The 17,000-nt window shown below is 41.9% G+C and overlaps 1 protein-coding gene across 4 annotated transcripts in view; it reads left to right on the top strand.

Annotated features, from left to right (window-relative positions):
• Positions 1–17,000, top strand: part of LOC127002010 (hemicentin-1-like) — a 251,350-nt gene that overhangs the window by 171,846 nt on the left and 62,504 nt on the right. For all 4 annotated transcript variants that reach the window (XR_007755636.1, XM_050867330.1, XM_050867331.1 and 1 more), the window contains exons 81-85: positions 1,454–1,623; positions 2,556–2,691; positions 2,851–2,981; positions 15,507–15,603; positions 16,078–16,291. Coding sequence is in view for 3 of the 4 variants with exons in the window: in XM_050867330.1 (XP_050723287.1) it covers positions 1,454–1,623; positions 2,556–2,691; positions 2,851–2,981; positions 15,507–15,603; positions 16,078–16,291 (748 nt within the window). In the remaining variant the exon portion in view is untranslated. The remainder of the gene's footprint in view (positions 1–1,453; positions 1,624–2,555; positions 2,692–2,850; positions 2,982–15,506; positions 15,604–16,077; positions 16,292–17,000) is intronic.

Below are 17,000 nucleotides of genomic sequence, written 5' to 3'. Positions count from 1 at the left end.
GTGTGTGTCAGCCTTTACCTGTGTCAGTGTGTGTCAGCCTTTACCTGTGTCAGTGTGTGTCAGCCTTTACCTGTGTCAGTGTGTGTCAGCCTTTACCTGTGTCAGTGTGTGTCAGCCTTTACCTGTGTCAGTGTGTGTCAGCCTTTACCTGTGTCAGTGTGTGTCAGCCTTTACCTGTGTCAGTGTGTGTCAGCCTTTACCTGTGTCAGTGTGTGTCAGCCTTTACCTGTGTCAGTGTGTGTCAGCCTTTACCTGTGTCAGTGTGTGTCAGCCTTTACCTGTGTCAGTGTGTGTCAGCCTTCACCTGTGTCAGTGTGTGTCAGCCTTCACCTGTGTCAGTGTGTGTCAGCCTTTGCCTGTGTCAGTGTGTGTCAGCCTTCACCTGTGTCAGTGTGTGTCAGCCTTCACCTGTGTCAGTGTGTGTCAACCTTCACCTGTGTCAGTGTGTGTCAACCTTCACCTGTGTCAGTGTGTGTCAGCCTTCACCTGTGTCAGTGTGTGTCAGCCTTTACCTGTGTCAGTGTGTGTCAGCCTTTACCTGTGTCAGTGTGTGTCAACCTTTACCTGTGTCAGTGTGTGTCAGCCTTCACCTGTGTCAGTGTGTAGCTGCATTATTCACTTGAAAACCCTTTTGAAAACAGTATTAGTTTAACCCTTTCCTTGCGCGGGGTGCGGACGCGACTATCCCCTCAGGCGCAGTCGGGTAGCCCAATGGGAGGTCTCTTTTAACCTCTGTATCTCAAAAACTATTCATCACAGCTAAAAACCAAAAACACCACTGGAAAGAGGAGGTCCAGATCTATAGAAGTCGGTTATGTATGCCTCTCTTGCAAACGTACATGCACGTTCAGGGAGTGTTGAATATTAACACTTATGTCGGTGTGTGCAGGATGATCAGCCATATTGAGGGAACTGTGGACATCTCTCCTTCAAATTCTGGCAAGGGAGTATTGCCAACTGCAATATTTACAACTATTTGGTCAAAGAATCAGTCAGGTGATAGGTGAAGCTATGCAAAAATGCCGCTATATTGGGCAAGAACATCCACCAGTTACTCGTCTGTAGATTTTCCGCGCTTTGCTGATATAATTTTCCACCAAATTTAGTGAAGAGCCCACTCAATTGGCAATCCTGTGTTGTGAGAATTAGTGTTGGAGCACTCATACACGGGAGATTTAAGTGTGGGTGGAGCTCGCAGCGAGCGTTTAGCACCACCAGCAAATATGCCTAACACTTGCTGTGAGCGTTTAGCAATGAAAAGGTTAAGCCCAGACTTATGCTCATTTAAAATTCATTCTTAGCCTGCTTTAATGTCACTGTTTATGAGAGCTTAAGTTTTTTCCTGTGGTCTGTTGATGCTGTCGTCACAAAAGCTTCATGTATGATGATGAAGAGGCAGAAAGAAGGGAAAGTAAGACTTATTTTTCTAATTAACTTTCCCCTCCGTGCACAGTTCCCCCAGTCATCATGTACGGCCCAGAGGAAACCACCGTCCTGGAGCAGCGCGCCGTCACCCTGCTGTGTATTGCCGAGGGTGACCCCAGCCCGTCCACAACCTGGATCAAAGAGGGACACTCACTGCGTGCCTCTGAAAGAGTACAACTCTCTCCGAATGGGTCGCTGGTAACTTTGCTTTTCTATTGTGTTTTAAGTGAACTCCTGGAAGATAGTCATGGGCTTCAGTAGTTATATCATAGAGTTTTCTGCTTAACAGAGGGCAGGAGTGTTGTCTTTAAGTATGGCTTCTTGTGCCTTAAGTTTCATGACAGCAATATGATGAACTTACCTTCACTGATGTAAGAGTCTGGCACAAGATGTAACAAACTGTTGTAACAGATAAAGACACCATCTTGACCTGATGTTGCCTGATGAACAAAGCCAAATATGCACCAGGCTGTGTTTCTAGTGTTGGGAAAACCCCATCAACATATGTCTCATAACCACGGCTTGAACCCTTTCAGGAAGAGTGTCAGGCCACCTTCCACCCCAAATGGACCTCTCTCTTGGCTTGTCATTCTGTGTTCCTTCACTGGAGCAGCGTCTAGCGGACCTTTGGGTTCATGTTTTTGTTTCTTAGCCTTGAGCTGCCTCCCTTGTAAGAGAGAGAGAGAGAGAGAGAGAGAGAGAGAGAGAGAGAGAGAGAGAGAGAGAGAGAGAGATGCATCAATGTCCTCAGAATGCATCATCAATCAATGAATTGAGACATATGCCAGGTGGGCAAGGGAGTGCATTGCCTTGCCTACCGTACGATGTCATCCCGGGGGAGCTCTCTGAACAAGTCTCCATGCATGAGCAAAGCAAGATGGGACTGCCATGAAACACTTGCCTGTGCCTCTAATGGGCTGGGTCCAATCAGCAGGCCCCATCATGAAGGCCTACCAGTGCCATAGGTCAAACTTAAAATAAAGAATGAATAAAAAAAATAATTCCCAGCAAGATGGATGATTGCCTTGCTGTAGCCAGGAGTGTTGTGGGCAGCTCCTTGACTATGATTGAGGTTCATGGGCTGGAGGTGGTCCACAGTGTCCAGGCAGTAACACATTCATCCCACCCAGGTGATCAATGCGTCTCAAGCCTCGGATTCTGGAGAGTACAAGTGTGTGGTGAGCAATGACGCTGGAGCAGCCGAGGCCACGGCCCACCTGCTGGTCTTCACCGCCCCCATCATCACCACTCCCCCTATTGCCAAAGGTGAGCCTCAGTGCAGCAGCAGGCCGGCCTTGGTGCTCCCCAGTCCAGTGTCAAAATAAGTGATTGCCACACAACAAGAGCTTCACCATGACCTTCTATCTTGAAAATAATAAAAAATCTTTTCTTGAAGCCACAGTGATTCATCTCATCATTTCTCAGTGGTGGAGGTGGGTGGCATGGTTGTCTTTGACTGCATCGCTGAAGGCTCCCCGCCACCCAGCATTCAGTGGAACGTTTCCCCGGGCGACCTACACTCACGGTTCCAAATGCTGACAAATGGATCTCTTCAGGTAATCTTTACAATTCAGTGACTGAACTATATGTGGGAAAAATGCTCTGCTACCCAGACTGTTGTTCTTCCTTCTTACTCTCTCTTCCTGTGACAACTATTCTTAGAGTGAAAATGAACCATTAGCTTTAGTGCTTGGAGTCACTAGATTTCATATTTGTTGTACATCAGACAAACCGTTGCCTGCCTCTGTGGGCCCCGAGGCAGGATACCCTACTTCTGTGGCAGCAGTCACAGTGATGGGGCGTTATTTTGGCTGCCTGCAACCATTCCTGAAAGTGTAGACCAACTACTAAGAGGGGTCATGCAATGGACTCCAGACTGCCAGTAGACAAATTACTAAGAGAACCAAATAATAGAATTCTGATTGAGTTTGAGCTTGCCGATAACAGCAAATAATATTGCACTCAGCACCCAAAAGGATCCTATTTTTCTCACAATTTAAATATTTAGCATTAGTTAGACCTCATTTTGATTATGCGGATCAGTTCTGGTCACCTTACTATAGAATGGATATAAAAATGTTAGAATCGGTACAGAGAAGAATGACTAAGATGATTCAGGGGTTGAGAAACTTGCCATACGAGGAAAGACACAAACAGTTAAACTTGCATTTTCTAGAAAGGCGAAGGGTGTGTGGAGACATGATCGAGGTTTATAAATGGATGAAGGGCTTTAATAAAGGGGATATTCATAAGGTTTTGTTGGTGAGAGAACTGGGTAGAACACATAGTAATGGGTTTAAACTGGATAAATTCAGATTCAACAGGGACATAGGCAAAAATTGGTTTACTAACAGAGTGGTAGATGAGTGGAATAGGCTAAGCAGTCATGTGGTGAGTGCCAATAGGGTGAGGTGGACACAACCCGTACTACTAGTGGGAAAAATATTCATTAAAAATCTGTAAATGCCATAACAGGCAAAACAAAGAGTGCATAATACTCCTCAGGAAATGGGATTCCTCTAGGAGTATCTGTTGAGCTTCCCCAGAGAATATTTTATCTCCATAGGAATTTTTTTTTCTTTTTTTTTTTCAATTGCTGTAGGGCTTGTGACCAGGGGGTCATGGCTCGTACACGAGGTGTTCACGCCCCGTACAATTTTATAAATAAATTTCTTAAAAATCTGGCTTTCCACCAAGACTCAAACCCAAATGCCTAAAGTAATCCTTAGGCTGTGGGATTCTTTTGAGGTATCAGTTTAGATTGTTTGGACTTCCAATTCTGCAAGTGATGACAGTGTTTTAACTCGTAATTTTTAGGTGGTTTTCTATGCTCGTCAAATGTAACCAGGCTTTACAATAACATTTTGCGTCCACTAGCTGTACGACTCTTGAACTATTCATATATTTGTTTACGGGATTCCCACGAACACAAAAACTCAGCACAACAATATCTTTCCATGCAAATATCTTTCAATATGATCATATTCACCATGGAAACCTTCACCAGCAAAGTCAAGACATATTCACAATCACCATACACTATACTATGAGGCGAGAAGATTGCATCAGACAACTCGAAAATTTAAAAAACTCGCCTAGCATTTTCAGGCGCGAGGCTTGAGGCACAAGATGGCTGCATCAGCTGTTGGTGTCCCATTTTCTTTCTTCTGTAGGAAGCGAGACTTTCCTCGATGTTTTGTCTCGACAAGATGGCCTTTGTACGTTTCATGACCGTGTACGAGTTATGTCCACCTTACCCTACAATTGTCACATTCAAAAATAGATTAGATAAGTTCATGGACAGTGATATTAGGTGGGGTTAGATTCACAGGAGCTTAGGTTCAAAGGAGCTGCCTTGTACAGGCCTACCGGCATCTTGCAGACTCCTACGTTCTTATGTTCTTAAGTTTTCAACATTTTGTTAGGAGGTTATGTTGTGATACAACGGTTGTGTTTCTCGCAAGACACTTGAACCACACCAGGACAACTCCTCAAAAAGACACACAAACCACTTACCACTAATACAGCAGGGGTGCCGGGCTTTCCCCTACAAGCACCTCCCAGCGTTACAACGATAATCCTAACAGGCCTGATAGTAATACCTAGTTGTAATCACTGTAGGAGGCACTTATCTTTCGAAGGGTTTCAAAAGAAGTGGTCTCTTGAAGTAAGTTCTGGAGGAGTCCTGTTGTCCTCGAGACTAAGTTTAAATCAGCACTGCCGCGAGTTAATACGGGGCGAAAGCGCTGAGGTGTTGTTAGCTTGAGAGCAGGTGATGTTGTGGGTCGGAAGCCAACCAAGTGGGTCTGAAGGGGTATTTTGAATTTCCCTCGCCAGATGGCATGGCTTTCGATCGGTTAAATTATCCTTGCTCTTAATTATTCCGCAAGGGCAATTATTTATTATTTCATGAAAGGAAACACTGAACTATTGTTATTCCTTTCATGGTAAATGTGTTTAGTCTTCAGGCAGTGAATACAGTGATACTGTCTCGGTCTGGGAGCCGATGAGCGAAGTATGTAAGTACCATCCAAGGCTTATTTGAGCTCAGACGATACTCTTAGTTGGCTTTGAACTCTTGGCCCGAGACTAGTTCCATAAGGGAAATAGTTAATTTGTCTAATCCCCTTGTTAACTGACCTAATTCCTAACACATTCCCCAGAGGAGATTGCGATTCCCCAAATCGCAATTAACCGTCTAGAGTAATTATTTATTCAATTATTTATTTACTTATTTATTTAAAGAAAAGAAATGGGGACTAATCTTAGTAAGAGAAAAAGAGTGAAATGCAACTAAGGGGGGTTGAGATCGTTGCACATCTCATCTAAATAGACTTGCCCTTACCCTATCCTCACCTTGTAGGAAGGTGTAGCATTTTTACTAATCATCCTCACCTGTAAGGTGTAGCATATTTTTAATCAATCCTCACCTGGAAGGTGTAGCATATTTTTAATCAATCCTCACCTGAAAGGTGTAGCATATTTTTAATCAATCCTCACCTGAAAGGTGTAGCATATTTTTTAATCAATCCTCACCTGGAAGGTGTAGCATATTTTTTACCCTGATAATTCTAACTACTACCCAAAATTAATTCTTAGTAGGTGAAGTACTGAAACAACCAAGATATTTACAAGTTATCTAAATTATCCCTAAGCATTTTCTTGAACCGCTCTGTTTTCTTCCTTTTGGGCCGAGGCGCCCCGACACGATCACCGCCACTCTGGGTGGGGTCGGCATTATTGTGGGAGGCCCCCTTGTCATATACCAAATCCAAAGCCTCCAAGAGGATTTGCACAAAATTTCAGCTTGGTCGGATAGATGGGAGATGCCCTTTAACGTAGACAAGTCCTTCATGTTGGAACGAGGAATAAGAAGTTCGATTACGAAATGCGCGGCGTTAAACCCAAAAGCGTTCAATGCGTCATGGACTTGGGGGTCAAAATCGCGTCAAATCTCAAATTCTCACAGCAATGCATCGATGCAGCAAATAAAGTAAACAGAATGTTGGGCTTCATTAAAAGAAACTTTTTATTCAAGAATAAAGATGTAATACTTCCGCTCTACAATAGTTTAGTCAGACCCCACTTGGAATATGCGGTACAGTTTTGGTCTCCCCACAATGCAAAGGACATTGCTAAATTAGAAGGTGTTCAGCGTCGGGCAACGAAAATGATCCCTTCCTTGCGCAACAAATCCTACGAAGAAAGGCTTTCCACCCTTAGCATGTTCTCTCTTGAGAAACGTCGCCTCCAAGGAAAACTGATCAAATGTTTTAAAATACTTGATGGTTTCACGAATGTAGACAGAACAACATTGTTTATGATCGATGACACTTGCTCACGAGGAACAATGGCGTAAAACTCAGATGTAGACAAGTAAATTCAGACTGCACCAAATTTTTCTTCACCAACGTTGTAGTGCGAGAATGGAATAAGCTCCCACCGTCAGTGGTCCAGTGTAACACGATTGACTCCTTCAAAAACAAGCTCGACCGTCACTTCCTTCAACTTAATATCAACTAGAGTAGAAATGCAACATTTTGGAGCCTTCTGATTAATGTCAAATCACTTAGGTTTAAGGACAGACCACCTAATCTGGACCATGGGGTCTGTGTGGTCTGATTTTCTATGTAAATCTATGTAAATCTACCCGGATGAGTTATAGTGAGCTCCAGCGGATAAAGGTTACATATAGAATGAAATTCTACTGCTCCATTACCTTGTTTGACCTTGACTGTTCTTTATTATCCAATTCCTTAATAATTTGCAAGACAGTGCCCATTAACCAGAAGGGTCTGGGTTTATTTAAAGCTTTAATCAGAATGATATCTCCTATTTTAATTTTGTTTTCCCAAGTTGACTGATATAGGTTTCTGCTATGTTCTCTTAAGCCGAGTAGATAACTCTCATACCACAACTTTTTAAAGCTTTCTAATACTTCTTCTTGCACTTCAAGAGTCTTTTCTAAAGAGGGCTGGCTCTGGTCATTGACCCACACTTCCTCACCCCTCCTCAATATGAGAGATGGGTTCCCATGAAGTTTCAAGAAGGAGTTAGGTGTTATAAACTCCAAGCTTTCTGAGCTGGATCGGTAGGTCAAGGGTCTAGAATTTATGGCCAACTGAATGCTTGACAAGGATGTTAGCATCTCAAAGTATGTCAACTTGGCCCTTCCGACTACTTTATACAAACAATTCTTGAGCACCCTTATTAACCTTTCCCAAGCAGAACCTACCCATGCTGAATATAAGGGAATTCTCACATGCTTGATGTTAATTCTCTCCAGTTCTTCTTGAACTTCTTTGGATTGTAGGGAGTTTTCTAAAATGTTGCCACCTTTTAAGAAGGCTTTGGCATTATCACTGTACAGGTAATGGGGAATAGAATATAGGTTACAAAATCTATGAAAGGCTAACAGAAAATTCTTTGTTGACATATCAGGTGATAATTCAAAGTGAAGAGCTCTAATATTAAGACAAGTGAATACCAAAACATAAACCTTGACTGACTGATCACTAAGTTCATCTTTGACCCAGAAATGGCCAGTATAATCTACCCCGACATGTTGAAAAGGTTTTATTAGGTTCATATGATGCTTAGGCATATCTGTGAATTTTGGGTACTTAAATGCCAAGGCATTATACTTTTTACATACTTTACAAGAGCTTAGTGTGCTCTTGACTGCCATCCTACCCTTAGGGATCCAGTACCCTTGTTCCCTTAAATAATTCAAGGTAGTTCCAATGCCTAAATGTTGCATTTTGTTATGACAGTCATTTATTATCAATGTAGTTAACCTGTGCTCCTTAGGGAGTAACACAGGGTGATGTATGTCATACTTGAAGTATTGACACTTATCCTGCCCTTGGACCTTATAATGCCTCTTTCATCTAGAAATAAGTTGAGGTTAGATACCAGAGGAGGAATATTTTTTTCATTTGCATTATTTGGATTGTTCAAGAAATTCAGTTCATTCTGGAAACACTCAGTTTGAGCCACCTTTACCCAATACTGTAAGGCTTTCTTTTTAGGATCACAATCCTTTATTTTATTTAGAAATTTGTATAAGTAAGCTGTGCACCTCAACAAGCCCTCAAAGGAAGAGTATTTATTTATATTTATTACTCCTGTATTTACTTTAGGTGGTTGAGAGGTACAAGCAGTGCATATTTTGCCTTTTTGAGAAGGCGCTATGCTCAACAAAGGGTATTGAGGCCACAGTTGGTAATCATTAGTGAGCCACTGTGGTCCCTCCAGCCAGAACTTCATTTTATCTAGATATTTGCTATAAGATAACCCTTTGGTATCATATCTGCTGGGTTCTCTTCAGTGTGTACATAGTGGTATGCTACAGGTAACTTGAATTTCTTACTTATTTCAATCTTCAGGCCATCAGCTTCTAACACTGTTTTTCAAGAATTTGGATTTTACTTTAGTATCCTTAGTTAGAAGCCAATTTAGCACCACCTGAGCATCCACACATATTTATAAATTGAATTTGGATGTGTTGATAAGCCTCTAAAATTGTAGGTAAGCATTTGAAAGCTAATATCACACCCATAAGCTCCAGAGTGGGGATGCTTTGTTCATTTCTCTTATTTAATGGAGCTACCTTAGACTTAGAGTGTAGGTATGTACTTCTACCCTCTCCATCTAGAGCGTAGGCAACAAAGCTATACGCTTCAGTGGAACTGTCACAAAAAATATGTAGCCCATATGCATTTAGCTCGTTTAGAGCTTGTCTAGGAAATGACACTTCTGACAGCATCTCCAAGTCTCTACTTAATTTTTTCATCTCAGTACAGATCTCTTCAGGAAGGGGTTCATCCCAGCCTCCTTCTAGTTTCCATATTTTTCTCATTAATAATTTTCCTCTTTTGGTTACAGGTAGAGCCAAATTCAAAGGATCAAATAGTTTGGAAGTTTGAGAAAGGACTTGTCTTTTTGTGTTTGCTTCTGGATTTATTTTGCATGGAGCTATGCTCAGGGAATCCTGCTGAACATTATATTTGTACCCTAGCACCTTTTCTTCTTTGCTGGAGTGTTCTACTAATCTTCCATCACTTTCCATCTGTTCTCTCAATTCAGTTGAATTGGAATTCCAAGATCTTAAGGTAAATCCGCCTGCCTTCATTCTTTCATACGCCAGATTATATAAATCCTTCATTTCTTTAATTTCATTTCCTGTTACCAATAGATTATCTACATAAAAATTATTTGCCAATATTTTGCTTAATTTGTCATCAGGAAATGAACTTGCATGATGTTTCATCACATAGTGCAAGATGAATGGGGAAGAGGTGAACCCAAACACTATGGTCTTGAACCTGTAGGTGACCAATTTGTTGCCCCTTTTCCAAAAGAAGCAAAACCTATTTTGGTCTACTTCATATTTTAATTTAATCATCAAAAAGGCTTGTTTTACATCACTGAGCATGACTGATTTATTGGTGCAAAAATAGAAAAGTAATTGAAGAATGTTATTCATTAAATCTACACCTGGGTAGGCAGCCTCATTAAGAGAAGGTAATTCCTTCTTGGTTTTTAAAGAACAACTGAACACAGGTCTTATTTTAGTTGTTACTTGTTCTTCCATTTTGATGACAGGTCTATGAGGCATCCAAATTTTTTGATGGTACTGAGAAGGGTTTACTTCAATTTCTTCTATTATGCCGTCAGCCAGCTGTTGGTCAAATACAGCTTGATACTTTTCTAGTAACCCCTTTCTTTTTAAGTGGTCCAGAGTTCGGTCCAACACGTTAAGTGCAACAGAATGATTTGAAAGAACAGAATCTATTTTGTCTGAATACCATGGCAACTCAACATTATAATGACCCTCTTTGAAAGTAATACCATCTTCAAACTGCTTTATTTGTTCGCTTTCTAGGGACACTAGATCTTGTTCAGTGGTTTTAATTCCTAAGGACTCGAGACTAAAAAGATGTTCCAGTCCATTGTCCACTTCTGTGTCCTCTAGAAGGTGTTCAAGTGGGTTGAAATATGATTTTATAGGGTCCAAAACAGCATTAACCATTGTTTTAGTTTTGTTGCATAGGTTTTTCTCATCCTTTTTTGTTAGGAGACGCATAACAAATTACTGTTCTGCTGGTAAATACATTTCCAATGGGAGCTACAGGTAACTCGCAATTTACGCGAGTTTGGTTTACACGTTTTTGAAATAACGCGGGGTCCAAAATCCAAATAAATGTTTAATTTACACGTTTTTTCACTTATACGCGATATTTTATGGAGTGGCCACCAGATGTCTCACGCAACTGGACTCACATGGCGCCGCGGCCACACAGATGAGCTCAGTTCTTCCTGTGCACCACTTGAACAACAATACAGTACCCACGCTGCCACGCTACTCAACAATAGGGGTGGGGAGGCACCGGTACCAGTACCGGTACTAACGGTACCAGCTATACGATATGGCACTGGTACCAGACTGCTCGGTACTGGTACCAGACGGCTTGGTACTGGTACCAATACCAGCCAGTCGCTCATGGTGTCCCTCATTTCTTCCTCACACGAGTGAGGCTGAGTGTCTGAGTGGATATCTCGGTGATATGGATATTCTCTCTCTCTCTCTCTCTCTCTCTCTCTCTCTCTCTCTCTCTCTCTCTCTCTCTCTCTCTCTCTCTCTCTCTCTCCACTGAATGAAGTGAATATCTATTTTTCGATAGAAACCTACCTCTTGTTTGATTTACATTGTTTTTGTTTTATGCGACCTCTTCAAGGACACAATACTCGCGTAAATCGAGAGTTACCTGTACTTTGTTGTGCATAACTAAACATTTACCTCCTAATTTCTCTTGCCAGGTCACTGATAACATAGACTGTAGTATGTCAATGCCTAGCAACATATCATCTTGGATAGTTTCATGGTTCTTGGCCTCAGAGAAGTGTTCATCCAACAATTTTATGTTATTTTCCTTGAATTTGCAAATGACTGCGTTCATCCCTGGAACATAAAAATTAATATCCAAGGTCTTGTCCACCAATAACGGAACAAAGGTGAATCGATCTTCTAATTTAATCCCTGTAGCCATTTGTTTGAAGCTTTTTGTTTCTGCACCAATGTAGGTTCCAACATCGCAATCTAAGGGAAACAATTTATTCACATCAGGGCAAAGGTCTTTGGCAACGGTTTCCGAAATATATGATCTTTGGCTTCCGGTATCAACAAGGCACCTAACCTTTCTACTCTTTCTGCCATTCTTTAAAGTTAAAGTCATTGTTGGCAGCAATTGGCAAGAGTCGAAACTTCTTTGAGCCAGGCACAAGCTTATATTTGTCTTAATTTGAGTTTAGCCTTATTTTTCTTGTCAGCCGAGGGACACAAGGGTGTAATATGTTCTTTGGACCAACAGACTCTACATTGGTATCTAAGTTTACCCTGTTTTCCATAACAGTTGTTCTCATCGTGCCCCGAACCAGCACACCTGGTACACATAGATAATTCTTTTAGTCGGGCAATTTTGGCTTCCAAGTTGGTAAAGTTCGAGCATTGGCCCAAAGAATGCCCACCAGCCCCATATAACTTATAAGTTAATTCTGTGGAGAAGGATTTGAAATTTTGGAGTGTACCCTTTGGGGCTTGGTTTTCTCTGGCCTTCATTGGCAGTTTGTTTTCACCTGAGGAGGGCTTATTGTTGCCTTTATTAAAATTCTTAGGCTTTACTGAACAAGTTTTACTCAGAGTGGTGAGAACTCTGTGATCATTTTCAAAGATTTCAGTTATGGTGGGGTAATTCTTGGATAAAAGATGAATGAATTCCCTTTTTACTGTTGCTGGCAATTTGTCAAAGATGATATGGCTGATAAGGGAATGCCCAGCTGAGTCTGGTTCCAGAAAGTTAAAGCCATGTGCCTTTAACTCGGCTAAATAGGCCCTTATCTCATTTAAGAAAATCTTGGTGGAAGTATATTCAGGGTCAAACGAAGAGTTAGGATAAGATTTCATTATATCCTTGTAAGTTTCATCAATAATGAATTCTTTGTCTAAAAATTCTTTCTCCAGCATTTGGATGGCTGTTTTGTAATTAGCATCTGTAATGGATAAATGTTTCACTACTGAGAGAGCATAATCTCTCAAATAGCCAATCAAATAGGGTAGTTTGGTAACATCAGTCAGATGCTTTCTCATCCCAATCACATTATTAAATTGGTTTAAAAAGGTATTAAAAGCAAACTTGTCCTTCTCCTTTCCCGAAAATGTTCCACAATTCAATGGAGGAGTTTTACCTTCACTAAAATTCATCTGTGTCATAAACTGCATAAGATTCTGTGGAGTAATATCACTTTGAGCACCTCTTAAATCCTGATCCTTATTTAGCTCAACATACTGATCTAATTCTATTTCAATCTGAAGTGAGAAATTCATTTGATCTTCCAACTCTGAGGCATAGTAAGTTTCATCCTTACTTTCAAGGTCTGTTTGATCCATTACTTTATTTATTCTGTCATCATAGTGTCTCACTTGTACCATTTCTAATTCTATTTTATTGGTCAAGCTCTTACTTAGGGAGGGTGTCAAGGAATCTGTTTGAGTTAATTCTTTCAATTGTTTAAGAAGGAGTGTTATTTTTCTTTTAAAGATTCCCCTGCTCCTTCTCAGGGTCTTAATTATCTCTTGGGGAACAGAGTCTTTAACTACTCCTTGGGTGGCTGCTTCCTCAGGGTTTAGTTTTGAATCCATTGTGGCAAATATAGAAGCAAGCTCAATATTGAAATAAACAATCTGAAAGGGTTTGATTAATAGGGGTGGTTTCAATTAAAAGGGCAATTATAAAAAAAGAGAGACCCCTAACTGTACAAGGAGGCAGTCCCGGACTGGCTAGTTGGCCCTCAATTGCCACTAGCTATTCATCTGAATAATGCTTCGGGCATCTGGGGGTCAACTACTTACTGCCGGTGTTCAAGGGCATATGTCAGGCCACCCAAGATTGCAGCCCCGTAGTACGTACCTTACCAAACCAGCTCCTCGCAAGTGAACCACACCCCTGAGATACTGAGGGTGGTCGAGGAGGAAGGGTCGAAATACCATTAAGCTACTCATATCACCCGATCTCTGAACCCGTTTGCTAGAACCAATTCGCGATCCCAACTCCCAAACCGAGACAGATCATGTAGTAAGAATGACCAAACAGTAACACTTTCATCTTTACTTTATACTGCCTCAGGGGATGAACTAACAAGGCTGCAGGTGCTCGTTGCTAAATTCAACTGAATCCAGCGAAGAGCAGCTGCTGTAGTTACCCTTGCTTCTTTTGAAAATATGTTGTGATACAGTGAATTTACCGTACAAAACGGTTGTGTTTCTCGCAAGACACTTGAACCACACCAGGACAACTCAAAAAGACACACAAACCACTTACCACTAATACAGCAGGGGTGCCGGGCTTTCCCCTACAAGCACCTCCAAGCGTTACAACGATAATCCTAACAGGCCTGATAGTAATACCTAGTTGTAATCACTGTAGGAGGCACTTATCTTTCGAAGGGTTTCAAAAGAAGTGGTCTCTTGAAGTAAGTTCTGGAGGAGTCCTGTTGTCCTCGAGACTAAGTTTAAATCAGCACTGCTGCGAGTTAATATGGGGCGAAAGCGCTGAGGTGTTGTTAGCTTGAGAGCAGGTGATGTTGTGGGTCGGAAGCCAACCAAGTGGGTCTGAAGGGGTATTTTGAATTTCCCACGCCAGATGGCGTGGCTTTCGATCGGTTAAATTATCCTTGCTCTTAATTATTCTGCAAGGGCCATTATTTATTATTTCATGAAAGGAAACACTGAACTATTGTTATTCCTTTCATGGTAAATGTGTTTAGTCTTCAGGCAGTGAATACAGTGATACTGTCTCGGTCTGGGAGCCGATGAGCGAAGTATGTAAGTACCATCCAAGGCTTATTTGAGCTCAGACGATACTCTTAGTTGGCTTTGAACTCTTGGCCCGAGACTAGTTCCATAAGGGAAATAGTTAATTTGTCTAATCCCCTGGTTAACTGACCTAATTCCTAACAGTTACTGTAATGCATCATGATGACTGCAAACCAAGGCAGGACATGTGCTCAACACTCACTGTGCAGCAGAATGGCACATGCTAGAGCTGCAGTTCCTAATGTGGAGGGAACATGTCCAGGAAGAAATTTATGCAGATCACCAAGGCATTCTCAGATCAAAAGCATTGACCAGGACATTTGTATATAATTTTTACAGGAAAGGGAGCAGCACAAAAGAGAAAAAAGATACAGAAAAAAAGCTTGCTGTGTTGCTGCTTCCCAAAAGTAAAAAGTACAACATCCAAACTCACAATTCAAAATGATTAAGAGAGATGTCTTGATGCTCCCCTCTTGATGGTGTTAATTCACAGGCAGGAGGAAATACAGACAAAGGAAGAGTTTACCAGTGAAAGGGGTGAAAGAATGAAGATGCTGGTTAACTCTTGCATGAGGGATATGGATAGAATAGGAATGAGCAAGAATGGAGTCATGTGCAGTGAGGCTGCAGAAAGGGTAGAGGCATGCAGTTAACAAGTTCAGAAGAACAGTCAGCTTGAAAACAACAGTAAAAGATAGAAGAGATGCAACACTGAGGCAGAATTTAAGGGGCAGAAAACTGTCAGTAAGAGGAGGGAAGTTAATGAGACTATTTGACTCCCATCTGTCCAAAAGGGCTGTGTGTGGAGCCCACCACACATGAGTTGCATACTCCATTTGAGGGCAGACAAGGCCCCTGTGTATGGACAGCATCTGTGGGGAGAAAAAGAACTGGTGGAGATGATACAAAATGCCCAACCTCGAGAAAGTTGTTTTAGCAAAAGATGAGATATAAAGTTTCCAGTTAAGGACAGACTGAGAATGTGTATTGTAGAAAGGGACAGCAGAGTGTTGTCAAAGAATAGGGGATAAGTGTTTGGAAGATTGTGTTGAGTTGACAGGTGGAGAAATTGAGTTTTGAGGCATGATAGTTGAAATTTGAACTGGTCTGGTATTTATTTAAGGTTTGCAGTATTTTATATATGTTTTCAATTGATGAAGCTCTTCCTCACTTAGTATGAGACATAACCGATAATGACCTTGCACAGTTAATCGCAGCCCAGGTGGAGGACGAAGGCCAGGTCATCTGCCAGGCTTACAATGACTTTGGTGAAGATCTCGCTAAAGCTGACTTGCATATCAAAGGTAAGAATTTATGAAACAACAAAAGTAAGTCCTTGTAATGTTGCTTAATGGTTTCATCACAGAAAAGATTTGGTTATTCTGTAAAACACAAAAAATTATTATGTAATGAAATCAGATTATAAGAAAAGAGTGACGTAAAAAATACACAACTCTCTTGCTTGTAATGGTAACTAATATAAGAGAATGACAGTAATGACACTTGTAATGTAAGAAAAGACAGCACCTTGTAAACACCTGTGGCACCCTTCCAGCACAGTAATGACACTTGTAATGTAAGAAAAGACAGCACCTTGTAAACACCTGTGCCACCCTTCCAGCACAGTAATGACACTTGTAATGTAAGAAAAGACAGCACCTTGTAAACACCTGTGGCACTCTTCCAGCACAGTAATGACACTTGTAATGTAAGAAAAGACAGCACCTTGTAAACACCTGTGCCACCCTTCCAGCACAGTAATGACAGTTCTCCCAAAGTTCCAGGGTCGTGGGGGTCTTGGGGGCCGTGGTCTACCTGCAGTGTGTCCTGTGGCCCCGGGCAGCAGGTCAGGAGGAGAGGGTGTGACTCCCCGCTGCCTCGACACGGTGGCTCGCCGTGCCCCGGGGACGAGACACACACACGGCCCTGCCGCCCCGAGCCCTGTCCTGTCAATGGCGGCTGGTCACCCTGGGAACCCTGGAGTGAATGCAGGTTTGCTGGTCGTCACGCTGGTTGAGTCAGTGACTTTCTTGAATATACATTTGAGGTGTATAGTGTAAAAAGGGAGACCTGACATTTTTATAGTTTTTGGCATATTGTGTTTTAAGCCGACCGCCAGACTCCACACGCCCCACGCCAGCCAAGTTCAGCAGAAAAATCACAACTTTAGGTCTATAAAAATGTCAAGTTGCTATTCCCAATTTGCTCTTCATGTATATGGATGCCCAGTAATGCAGAGTTGCAGACAAAGATATCCATTCTCTTTACAACTAATTTGGACTCAGTTGCCCCTCTCCTTGCATGGTAGGAGGTGAGGAGTTGAGGAAGGGAGGGAAGGGACACACTGCTCAGGGAGGAGAGGAACTTGAGGCACAGAAAGGGGCTGCTGAGTCACAAGGAGTTGAGAGAGTACGGTGAATCACTATTTTCACCCACAACTGTGCATACATGACAATACAGCAGGAAGCACAGACGTCAAGCTTAAAAGATAATACCTATAGCCTGAAACTTGCTTGGACAGGTGTAAAAGGAAGTAAAAGTTGGGGCACACACTACAGCTGCACATGGCCTCAGTGCTCATCTCAGTCACAGTGGCCCTTGAGCCTGCGGTGGGGAAGAACTCATTACCCGGGGACACAAGGGATATCACAGAGTAGGGAGACATGTGGAAACAGAATCAGGAACATGGAGAGACAGCATG

The sequence above is a fragment of the Eriocheir sinensis genome, chromosome 22, assembly GCF_024679095.1.
Source record: "Eriocheir sinensis breed Jianghai 21 chromosome 22, ASM2467909v1, whole genome shotgun sequence".
NCBI lineage: Eukaryota > Metazoa > Arthropoda > Malacostraca > Decapoda > Varunidae > Eriocheir > Eriocheir sinensis.
This window is presented reverse-complemented; position numbering and strand designations above follow the sequence as displayed.